At 42.4% G+C, this 12,224-nt stretch overlaps 1 protein-coding gene across 5 annotated transcripts in view; it reads left to right on the top strand.

Annotated features, from left to right (window-relative positions):
- ATP2B3 (ATPase plasma membrane Ca2+ transporting 3) overlaps positions 1-12,224 on the top strand; it is a 235,159-nt gene that overhangs the window by 192,072 nt on the left and 30,863 nt on the right. For all 5 annotated transcript variants that reach the window (XM_056539745.1, XM_056539742.1, XM_056539741.1 and 2 more), the window contains 4 exons: positions 279-520; positions 6,650-6,884; positions 9,076-9,255; positions 10,040-10,127. In XM_056539745.1, coding sequence (XP_056395720.1) covers positions 279-520; positions 6,650-6,884; positions 9,076-9,255; positions 10,040-10,127 — 745 coding nt within the window. The remainder of the gene's footprint in view (positions 1-278; positions 521-6,649; positions 6,885-9,075; positions 9,256-10,039; positions 10,128-12,224) is intronic.

The raw sequence follows: 12,224 nt of genomic DNA, 5'->3' as shown, positions 1-12,224 counted from the left end.
AAATACCTGGGCACTGTAAATGGACCTGAAGAAGGCATGAGTGCATGCCGAAACGCGTTTTTACCCATTGTACCAATGAAAGTTTTATTGTCCTGTGCTGTCCTCTCTTTATGATCACAGTTGTGCAGCGCATCCACCAACCGTTTTTTTTCTGCCTCGCCATAATATGAATGTTGACTACTGTACATTTCACATCTGAATTCCAATGATAACATATGGTGGCTGTCAGCTTAGACCAGCGTCACATATTCATCCTTATGTCTCTTTTCATTTTTAAGCCTCCAGATAAAGAAGGAGCGCTTCCCCAGCAAGTAGGCAATAAAACTGAGTGCGCCCTGCTTGGGTTTGTTCTGGATTTGCAACGGGACTACCAGCTGGTGCGAGACCAGATTCCTGAGGAGACGCTCTACAAAGTGTACACCTTCAACTCTGTTCGTAAGTCTATGAGCACCGTCGTGTGCCTACCTAATGGAGGATTCAGACTGTACAGCAAGGGAGCTTCAGAGATCGTCCTGAAGAAGTGAGTATACTCTAAAATCAGATTATCACAAGGAAAACCCATTGATTTCCAGATTAGCCAGACACTTTCCATAGAGATAACCTCATGGGAGGTTCTATTGCCAGTTCATCTTTGAAAAAAATTCATGTGCATAGTCCATAGTGGACAGTCCCTTTAAAGAGGTTGTGCACTCCCTCTCTAATATCAAGTATTGAGATGCTGCTTGCTAGGAGGGACAGCTGCCAAATCAATCGTCTGACGCCCAGCAAGTATTGTGTATCTCCTATAAGGATACATTCAGGATACTTTTTGGACATTTAATGGTTTTCTTAGTATCTGTCCCTCCCAGTGTTCAGGAGCACCTCTCATCACCTGTTAGAGAAATGTTAGAGAAAAAAATGAACACTAAGCCCTGATTTGTTGCTATGCCCACCAGTGTATCGTGCAGCACTGTTCTGAGCTGGCATATATGGGTATTATTATTTTATTTATTTTTTTGCTTCACAAATTCAATATGTTCACTATTCACTTTCAGTTTCAGGTTTTTAGCAAAAAAATTACTCCGTACTTCCAATACCTGTGTACAATTTGTGCCTTTTGTGCTCCAGACATCTCTTGCCATCAGTTTCTGAGACAGGAAGTAGTCAGAGAACATCAAATTGCTACTTCCTGTCAGCCATATTAACTCTCAGTGGTTTCATTTTTCCATCACCAAGCCACCCACTTACTTTTTCAGTGCTTCCACTTTGAGAGTGGGAAACGTCTAGTAGTAAGAATCCATTAGATTGAAGGATTTTTGTGTCCAACAAATTAACATTGGTTAAAAAAATTACGTTTTCTATGTTTTATTGGTGCTTAAAAAAGCTCAAGAGCACATTTTCCCCCATCTTATACACAGACTTAGGACCAAAGCCCAAACACAGAAAGTGCAGCCTGGAATGCTGAGGGGGGTGTGTCCAGCCAACAGCATATGGCAGTTAAGTGTGAGAGGAGCTATGATTGGATGAGGCTGGACGCACCCTCCTCAGCACTCCAGGCTGCACTTCCTGTGTTTGGGCTTCGGTCCTAAGCCTGTGTATAAGATGGCGGAAAATGTGCTCTTGAGCTTTTTTAAGCACAAATAAAACATAGAAAACTTCATTTTTTTAAACAAAGTATATTAGAAATATTTTTTATTTACCATAAGGAGTGCAATAGCAAAAATTTATTTTAATGAGAGTTACCCTTTAAGGGCAGATGATAGGAGAGTTGGTATATGATTTAATTTGATTGGCCAGGATTGGCCCTTCAGCAAAGAGGTTAGTTTTAGAGTCATGGATTGGTCCCAATTGTTAGTGATTGCTTTGGCATAGATTATAAAAAGTCAAACAATGCATTGTTAGGCAGCAATTAGCCCAGGCCTCTGATGAAACTCTGTTGAGTGAAACATGTTGGGGGGAGTTTTTGTAGGTTTAGTTTTTATAGTTCTGTGTCACTGGATGTATGGTGTTGGTGGACTGCAGTCACCAGCAATGCAAAAATATAAGACATTATCACTGTTTAACATATGATATATTACACCTATATAGGAAAATTGATATGTAGACACTTCGCATAAATAAAAGAAGTACTCCAGCAATATTGGTATGTTAATCGTGTTGTGCCACTATTATGTTTTAACATTAAAATAAAAGTTATATCTTATGGTAGGGAAAAATAGGGTATTAGTAATTCCTTATATTGGCATCCTGTTTCATACAGAGACCTACATGAACAGATTTACAAATCTAAGTCTGCACATGTTTCGTCACAGTGGCTCAGGCTGTTGGCAAATCTGGTGCATAATTAGACCATTTAGTCCAAGTTTAGACTATTAGTTAGATTATTTTCCAAAATAAAATTTAGCACAACTTTTGGTGCACATTGTCACAGCAAGCTACACTCCTTCCCAGCAAGACCATGCCCCTTTCCTGCTAAGACTCTTTCCAGCGAGACTCAAAGGCGTCTAAAAATTGTTTAGAACAGAAGCCACGTTTTTATCACACATTGCACCAAAAGCCGGGCGCTATTGCAATAGTAAATCTGAGTTTTTCTTCTAATATGGAAGCTGTGATAGAGTAAAGAGAGGAGGCATTCATGTAGGGGATCAATATGGTAGCGTACAGAGTGGTTATGGGTTCATAATACATGACCGTACAGACTCTGTGTGCCATAGGCTGATTTGATGCATGCCAACTTGGTGAACTAAGTAACACCATGCTTGTCACCAGGGTTTAAAGGGGTACTCCGATGGGAAACAAATGTTTTCAGATCATCTGGTGCCATAAAGTTATACAGATTTGTAAATTAATTCTATATAAATCATAATCCTTCCAGGACTTATCAGCTGCTGTACAATACAGAGAAAGTTGTCCTTTTCAGTCTGACCACAGTGCTCTCTGCTGCCACCTCTGTCCATGTCAGGAATTGTCCAGAGCAGGAGAGGTTTGCTATGGGGATTTGCTCCTCCTACTGGACAGCAGAGAGCACTGTGGTCAGACTGGAAAGAACTACACAACTTCCTCTGTAGTATACAGCAGCTATAAGTACAGTAAGGCTAGGTTCAGACTACGGAATTTCCGACAGAAATTCAGACGTAAAATTTCCGTCAGAAATTCCGCTTGCTAAAATGTCTAGTGTAGTGAATGGTTTTCCGTTCACAAATTCACACTTCGGAATTTGTGAAGCGGAAAATCTGCTTTGAAAATCCGTTTGGAAATTTCCGCCTGAAGAAAGGTGGTGCTCTTTCTTCAGGCGGAAATCCGCGCGGAACACATTGCAGTCTATGGGAGACTGCAGTGTCCGCGCGGTCCTAGCGCCGACTAATTCAGTCGGCGCAGGCGGAACTCGGAATCTCCGGGCGGAAATTTTCTGCCCGGAGATTCTGTAGTCTGAACCTAGCCTAAGGGTTAAGATTTATATATTGAAGATTTATATATTGAAGTAATTTACAAATCTGTATAACATTCTGCCACCAGTTGATTTAAAATTATAATTTTTTCCTCTGGAGTACACCTTTAAGTCCTGCAGGACCGCATGGAAACGAAATTCCTGCACGTTTTCCACAGCAGGAACACTGTTCCCATTAGCAAGACCAGCCCTTGAGTGAAAATCTTGGGTGAGTCCCCACACTTTTCTTTTGTTCCCAGGACTTGTAACCTAGCAACAGCGACACTACGATACTTCGCTTTCATGACTTTCCATCCCATGACTCACCAGATCCTCACCAGTGAATGGCGGTACATTACGCGTGTACTATCTGGCGCGCACAATTAAACTTCCCCCAGCTCCACAGATTGGACGGTAGGAAATCAAAGACGTTCCAGTGGATTAGCGTAGTCAGTCACACACCATATGTTACTTGCATCCGCTCTTCAGCAAAAAAAAAAAAAAAGGATTCCTATTTCGCAGACTATGCTCCGATACACCCGGATGGTTATATTTCCTACTTCTGGGAACCGCGGAGAAGGCTTAATTAAAGACAGCGGGGGGCGCGAGCTGCACAATGTGTCACAACGCAGAGCAAGCAGCGTCTGCCTCAACACATTGAGAACGCTGAACGGCATTATGGGGGGGGGGGGAAATCTTCTGCGGCCTAAGGCAGATCAGGCAATAACAGGCATTAATATGGCCGGGATTAGATTGTGATACTACACAACAGATGCCCGAAATAAGATTCTTACACAGCAGTCAAGGAATGAGCGTAAAACCATGGTATCGGTACTCAATGCGTATTGAGGGAGACTAATCAAAACCTGCGCAGAGGAAAAGTTGCTGAGTTGCCCGTAGCAACCAATCAGATCGCTTCTTTCATTTTTAACAAGGCCTCTGCAAAATGAAAGAAGCGATCTGATTGGTTGCTATGGGCAACTTGGCAACTTTTCCTCTGCCCCGATTTTGATAAATCTCCCCCATTGTCTGTAATGTCGGCAGTTTGGGGGAGATTTATCAAAACCTGTGCAGAGGAAAACTTGCCCAGTTGCCCATAGCAACCAATCAGCTTGCTTCTTTCATTTTTATGAAGGCCTGTGAAAAATGAAAGAAGCGATCTGATTGGTTGCTATGGGCAACTGGGCAAGTTTTCCCTCTGCACAGGTTTTGATAAATCTCCCCCTTTATGTTTACTTCATATTGTGTGGTACGCTTTTTTTTGACTGCACATAGATCCGCTTTAATATCCAAATGCAGTGTTTTCCAAACAGTGTGTCTCCAGCTGTTGCAAAACTACAACTCCCAGCATGCCCGGACAGCCAAAGGCTGTCCGGGCATGCTGGGAGTTATAGTTTTGCAACAGCTGGGGACACACTGGCCCTCATTTACTATTGCATACCCGACATAACTTGTCGGGCTGTGCACCAGATTCTGGCGCATTGCACCATAAATTCTGTCTGCACCAGAATTTGCGCCAGAATTGAAAAAAAAAAAACCCTGACTAACTCTCCATTTTGCTAAGAAATCCCAAAAAGGGGACTTGGCCATTGGGGGAAAGGGGGCATGGTCACCGAAAAGGGGGCGTGTTCCTGACATTTTCACACAAAAAAAAACAAAAAAACATATTTACTAAGGTTTCCACAGAAAATGTGGTGGAGTTAAAAAAAATGTAGGCAAAGTGGAAAATGTAGGGAAACCTTAGTAAATACTGTGGAAAACAAATTGTGGGGAATTAAAACCCAGAGAGAAACCTACACAACACTCTTAGTAAATTAGGGCCACTGTTTGGAAAAAAAACGTGCTGGGGTCTTATCGCACATTGGGGGAAGATTTATAAAAATGTGTGAGAGAAAAACTGGAGAGATTTTGCCCATGACAACCAATCACAGCTCAGCTTTCATCTATTAATGACCTCTGGTAAAGTGAAAGCTGAGCTGTGATTGGTTGTTATGGGCAAAATCTTTATAAATCTCCCCCCAAAGTGTAATAAGACCCCAGCATTGTGTATTCCAATCAATGAGGGAGATTTGTCAAAAATCTGTCCAAAGAAAAAGTTGTTGAGTTGCCCATAGCAACCAATCGCTTCTTTCATTTTTCAGAGGCCTTTTCAAAAATGAAAGAAGCGATCTGGTTGGTTGCTATGGACAACAGGGCAAAGTTTCCTCTGGACGGGTTTTGATAAATTTCCCCCTAAATTGTTTGGAAAGCACCATGCTGGGGTCTTATGGCACATGGGGGGGGGGGAGATTTATGTAAATTCTGCCCATAACAACAAATCACAGCTCAGCTTTCACTTTACCAGAGTTCATTCCGGGCAAAAACATCTTAAGATGTCTGTAAATTTTTCTTTAAATCAACTTGTGTCAGAAAGTTAAACAGATTTGTAAATTACTTCTATTTAAAAATCTTAATCCTTCCAGTACTTATCAGCTACTATTTGCACCACAGGAAGTTCTTTTCTCTTTGGATTTGCTTTCTGTCTGACCTCAGTGCTCTCTGCTGACACCTCTGTCCATTTTAGGAACTGTCCAGAGTAGGAGAAAATCTCAATAGCAAACCTCTCCTACTCTGGACAGTTCCTGACACGGACAGAGGTGTCAGCAGAGAGCACTGGGGTCAGACAGAAAATACATTCAAAAAGAAAATAACTTACTGTGGAGCATACAGCAGCTGATAAGTACTGTAAGGATAAAGATTTTTAAAAAGAAGTAATTTACAAAACTGTATAACTTTCTGACACCTGTTGATTTGAAAACATTTGTTTTCCACTGTAGTACCCTTTTAATAGGAACCTAAAAAAAACAGTAGACTATAACCCCCTATAGCTCCAAGTACAGTGGGATGCCTCAGACCTGCATCAGTGACCTGGTCAGACCTGTATAAGTGACCTGCGGCATCTTCAGCCATGGAATCAGGGATTTGGCTGCTTACAGATCACCATTAATTTTACTTAGTAGTCGTAGTTAGACTTTCCTTCGCTGGGGCGGCCTTAGCATTGTATGTAAATACCCCCCCCCCCCCCCCCCCCCAGTCAAGGAAGATTCTTGTTGGTACCCCCTCCCCCCCAGTACACACCACATGTCCCCACCTAAAGGGTTGCTGTATCCTAAACTGCAGATTGACAAACATTCCTTGTTAGAAAAGACTATGGTGATAACCTGTTCTCACATTTATTCTAACACAGCCCTTCTATATTACAAGGTGTTCGAACATCCTAAACGGTGTTGGTGAACTCCGAACATTTCGGCCTCGTGACCGCGATGAAATGGTAAAGAAGGTCATTGAGCCCATGGCCTGTGACGGACTGCGGACCATATGTATCGCCTACCGAGATTTTCAAGCAGTGCCGGAACCAGAGTGGGAAAATGAGAATGAGATAGTGGGAGACCTGACATGTATCGCTGTGGTAGGAATAGAAGATCCAGTGAGGCCTGAGGTGAGAGGTTCACACCAGACATTGTCTATAGTGATTTCATACTGTAGTACGTGATTGTAGAATCCTCATCTCTCCTGGAGGTCAGGTTGCCGATAAACCTTTTAGGTACTAACTGGGTGACCACCATCTAAGTTCAATACAGAAGCGGTCACAGGAAGTTCTGTCCGCTATACAGTACACTGCCTCTCCATAGTACTGTGGTGAGCTACGAGGTTTGAGGTGAGGTGTAAGGGGCAGATGGTGTTGGCCAGGGGTAGATGGTATTAACCCCTTCGTGTTCGTGATGCCAGGACGTGGTTTTCCTATATAACCACCCGAAGGTAGTACTGCTAGTCCTAGGTCAGGCAGGGGCAATAAAGAGTCCAAGGCCAGGTTAAAGGGGTACTCTGGCCCATCTTAGGATAGGAGATAAGATGTGTGACCGCGGGAGTCCCGCCGCTGGGGACCCCCGCAATCTTGCATTCGGCACCCACCTCTTTGAGCTGCACACCGCACTGCCAGCTCACAAACTGCCGGGTGCCGACTATGGGGCTGGAGTATTGTGACGTCATGACTCTGCTCCGTAAGATGTCACGCCCTGCCCCCGCTATGCAAGTCTACGGCCGTCTCGCCCTCTCCCATAGACTTGCATAGCGGGGGCAGGGCGTGACGTCACTCGGGGGCGGATTCGTGACATCACGATACTCCTGTCCCGTAGTCGGCACCCGGCAGTTTAACCCTTTATGGGAAACCTCTATACACAGGGGGAGATACTACAGGAGAGCCCTAGGGACAGACAGGGACTCAACCTGACGGGACAGAAGGACCATATCCCGTACTGGGACACCACAGTACACAGGCTTGTTTTTTGGTTCCTCCCACATAAGGAGCAGAAAGCATGGGCTAAGAGCATAAACTCTTAGGATACAGACAGGCAAAGCCAGGGGGGTGGGTACAGGAATGAGGTTTTGAATTATCTGCCACCTACATACATAGAGTGATAAGGGGGGGGGGGGCATTGGTGAAGGGAACCTGTCACCACTTTCATGCTGCCTGAACAACAAATTAAAGGGATGGTCCGGTAAAAAAACAACTTATCCCCTATCCACAGAATAGAGGATAAGTGTCTGACTGTAGTGGAGTCAAACTGGTAGGACCCCCATAATCTATTGAACGGGACCTGGCTCTCTGACAGGAACACATGCTGCAGATGGCACGGGCTCCATAAATTTTCTATGGGAGCACAAAGAGACCCGAATTCTGGACTTAGGCATCTTCGACGCTCGCATAGAAATGAATGGAGCACGTGCCGTCTGCAGCATGTGTTAGGCTGCATGCACACCACGTTTTTGCTATACAGTTCCCGTATACAGTTTCAAGTTAAAAACCGCATAGAACCATATAGCAAACTGTATGCATTGACTTAACATTGTAAACCGTATGTCAAATGCATCATCCAGTTTAGTCCGTTTTGCTTCTTATCCGGTTTTGTCTGTTTTTTTACCTGTGCCCAAAACCATAGTCTACCATGTTTTTTTGGTCCGGGTGAAAAACCATATTAAACCATATACGGGTTTTTTTAAACATGGGGATCAATGGGAACCGTACAGAACTGTATGTGCGTACGGTTCCATCCGGTTTTCACCATACGGTTTTTTACTTTGCACAGGTTTTTTTCTTGGAATTTCAATCAAACAAGTGAAACTTTATTCAAAATGGAATGAAAAGTTAAAAATGTATATGTATTTATTTTTTTTTAACAAAGACGTATGGAACCGGATATCATTTCTCAAACTGTATACGGGTTGATATTTATACACGCGTTTTGATACAGTTTAGTCCGGTTTTGAGGAATCAGTTTTTCATCAAAAACCTGATACGGGAACTGTACTGCAAAAATGTGGTGTGAATGCAGCCTTACTGTCAGAGAGCTGGGTCCCGTTAAGGATATTGCAGAAGGTCCCAGCAGTAGGACCCCCAGATCAGACACTTATCCCCAATCCTGTGTATAGGTGCCAAGTTGTTTTTCACTGGGCCACCCCTTTAATGGGATTATCCCCAGTGGCTTCTCCCCACTCTGCAGGCCTTCATTGATAGATCGCTCCCTACACCCAATTTAGGTCAGATTTGGGTTGTTGGTTCACCGGTTACCAATGACCTCTCACTAGGTTTCGATGTCACCGTTATCTCTGTGTTACCTTTATCACTACAGGTCCCTGAAGCCATTCGTAAATGTCAACGTGCCGGGATCACCGTTCGTATGGTCACTGGGGATAACATCAACACGGCGCGCGCCATTGCGGCAAAGTGTGGCATCATACAACCCGGGGAGGACTTCCTGTGCCTGGAAGGGAAAGAGTTCAACAGACGTATCAGGAACGAGAAGGGAGAGGTTTGTGTTCAGTCATTTTACGGAATAATTCCACATCCCTGCTATATACTATAGGGCCGCAAAAGGGCAAGGAAATTTATTAAAAGTAACATGAATAATTGTAGCTTTTATAGGTCTGGTATAGTGGTATCGTAACATTTAAATAAAGTCAGGGGTCTTCTTTAGATAGAATGGGGATTTTTTTTTTAGATCTCGATACATTTGCTGTTACTGTATTAACAATTTACACATCATTAAAGGGGTACTCCGGTGGAAAACTTTTTTTTTTTTAATGAACTGGTGCCAGAAAGTTAAACAGATTTGTAAATGACTTCTATTAAAAAATCTTTACCCTTCCTGTACTTTTTAGCAGCTGTATGCTACAGAGGAAATTCTATTCTTTTTGCATTTCTTTTTTGTCTTGTCCACAGTGCTCTCTGCTGACACCTGATGCCCGTATCAGGAACTGTCCAGAGCAGGAGAAAATCCCCATAGCAAACCTATGCTGCTCTGGACAGTTCCTGACACGGACAGAGGTGTCAGCAGAGAGCACTGTGGACAAGACAAAAAAGAAATTCAAAAAGAACAAAATTTCCTCGGTAGCATACAGCTGCTAAAAAGTACAGGAAGGATAAAGATTTTTCAATAGAAGTCATTTACAAATCTGTTTAACTTTCTGGTACCAGTTGACTTATAAAGACCTAAAAAAAAAATGTTTTCCACCGGAGTACCCCTTTAATGCATCTGTATAGGATATGCTCAATTATTTGATGCTTTATTCTTACTTATGGTCTGCTTTCCTCAGATAGAACAAGAACGCCTGGATAAACTCTGGCCAAAGTTACGTGTCCTTGCGCGGTCTTCACCGACTGATAAACACACCCTGGTAAAAGGTATTCCGGCAGTCCTTTTATTTTCTTTCTTCTTTCATAAAAGTTCTTCCCCTCTTAAAAGATTCTGAAAGTATAAAAAAGGCAGAATTATTATTACAGTAGTCCCTCAAGTTACAATATGAATTGGTTCTGGGGCGACCATTGTATGTTGAGACCATTGTATGTTGAGACCAGAACTCTATGGAAACCTGGTAATTGGTTCTAAAGGCACCAAAATGTCATCCAAAAATAGGAAAAAGTAAGAATTAAAGAAAAATAAGTAGATAACTAATATAGATAAAGCAAATCCTTACATATAAAAGTAAGAAAGATCTGCTGGGAGCTGTAAATCACAGTCTATGTCAGTGTTTCCCAAGCAGGGAGCCTCCAGCTGTTGCAAAACTACAACTCCCAGCATGCCCGGACAGCCAAAGGCTGTCCGGGCATGCTGGGAGTTGTAGTTTTGCAACAGCTGGGGGCTCTCTGTTTGGGAAAAACTGGTCTATGTACAGCACACGCAATGTCCTAAAAAAGTAACATGGAGTCGCCCTCACCTGGTGTCCAAAGGAGCAGCTAACCTTGGAACAGGTAAAGTGTACAGAACATGTAATACCTCCCTGTACTGTAGGAGGTGCTACCAGACACCAGTCAGTGCATACGCTTCAGTAATACAAGGGTTTTAACAGTAAATTGCCCATTCTGATTGATCAGTTCTTCCAGCCATTGACACGTTTCAAAGATCTGGACTGTCCGTAACATTGTATGTTGAGTCTGGTTTCAACTTACAGTGGTCCAGAAAAGACCATTGTATGTTGAAACCATTGTATGTTGAGGTCATTGTAAGTTGAGGGATCACTGTATTTTTTTTATCTACAAACAGCGCCACTCCGGTCCTTGGATTGTGAAAGGTATTGCAGCTCATTCGCTTTCAAATGAATAGAGCTGAGCTGCTATTGCAGACAAAGCCCACGGACAAGAGTGGCGCTGTTACCAAAAAAAGAGTAAGATTAAAAGTAGATATAACATTAAATTCTCGAGAAGACAAAACTCTCTATTGATGAACACTTCAATTCTGTTCTAAATGGTCCTGTGCAACATGTCTTGTGGAAATACGGTAGAAAAGAAATATTTGGGAGAGATTTTAAAGGGGTACTCTGGTGCCAAAAAGTTAAACAGATTTGTAAATTCCTTCTATTAAAAAATCTTAATCCTTCCAGTACTTATTAGCTTCTTGATACTACAGAGGAAATTCTTTTCTTTTTGGATTTCTTTTTTTGTCTGTCCACAGAGCTCTCTGCTGACACCTCTGTCCCTTTTAGGAATTGTCCAGAGCTGCATATGTTTGCTATGGGGGTTTTCTTCTGCTCTGGACAGTTCCAGACACGGACAGAGGTGTCAGCAGAGAGCACTGTGGACAGACAGAAAAGAAATCCAAAAAGAAAAGAATTTCCTCTGTAGTATACAGCGGCTAATAAGTACTAGAAGGATTAAGATTTTTTAATAGAAGTAATTTACAAATTTGTTTAACTTTCTGGCACCAGTTGATTTAAAAAAAAAAAAATTCCACTGGCGATCCACTTTAAGGTTTACTTCTATGATGTATACCACACTATTTGCTTTGTATTATTAAGGGGCATGTTTAGGCTAATGTTTTACAACAGTGCCCTCTAGTGGTAGTACGCATGTACTACAGTTATTTATTAAATCAGCTGCTAAAAAAAAAAAGGGGGAATTTATAAAAACATGTATATACAATTGTATTTCTTATGCACATGAACAAATATTTAAATATTAATACAAATAAATAAATATTTCGGGTTTGCAAATGACTGATTGTTGAGACACAACACTTGGCGCTACCAATACACTGCAAGAGAGTAACACAGGTACACCTGGCAAACAGGTTAGAGCAGGGTTTCCTAACCAGTGTACCTACAGCTGTTGCAAAACTACAACTCCTAGCATGCCCGGACAGCCAAAGGCTGTCCGGGCATGCTGGGAGTTGAAGTTTTGCAACAGCTGGAGGCTCATTGGTTGGGAAACACTGGGTTAGAGTTACAGAGACTGGCAGAGTTCATATGTTTTTTTTTACATGCAATTTATTTTTTATTATTTGCC

This window comes from Hyla sarda, chromosome 9, assembly GCF_029499605.1.
Source record: "Hyla sarda isolate aHylSar1 chromosome 9, aHylSar1.hap1, whole genome shotgun sequence".
Taxonomy (NCBI): domain Eukaryota; kingdom Metazoa; phylum Chordata; class Amphibia; order Anura; family Hylidae; genus Hyla; species Hyla sarda.
This window is presented reverse-complemented; position numbering and strand designations above follow the sequence as displayed.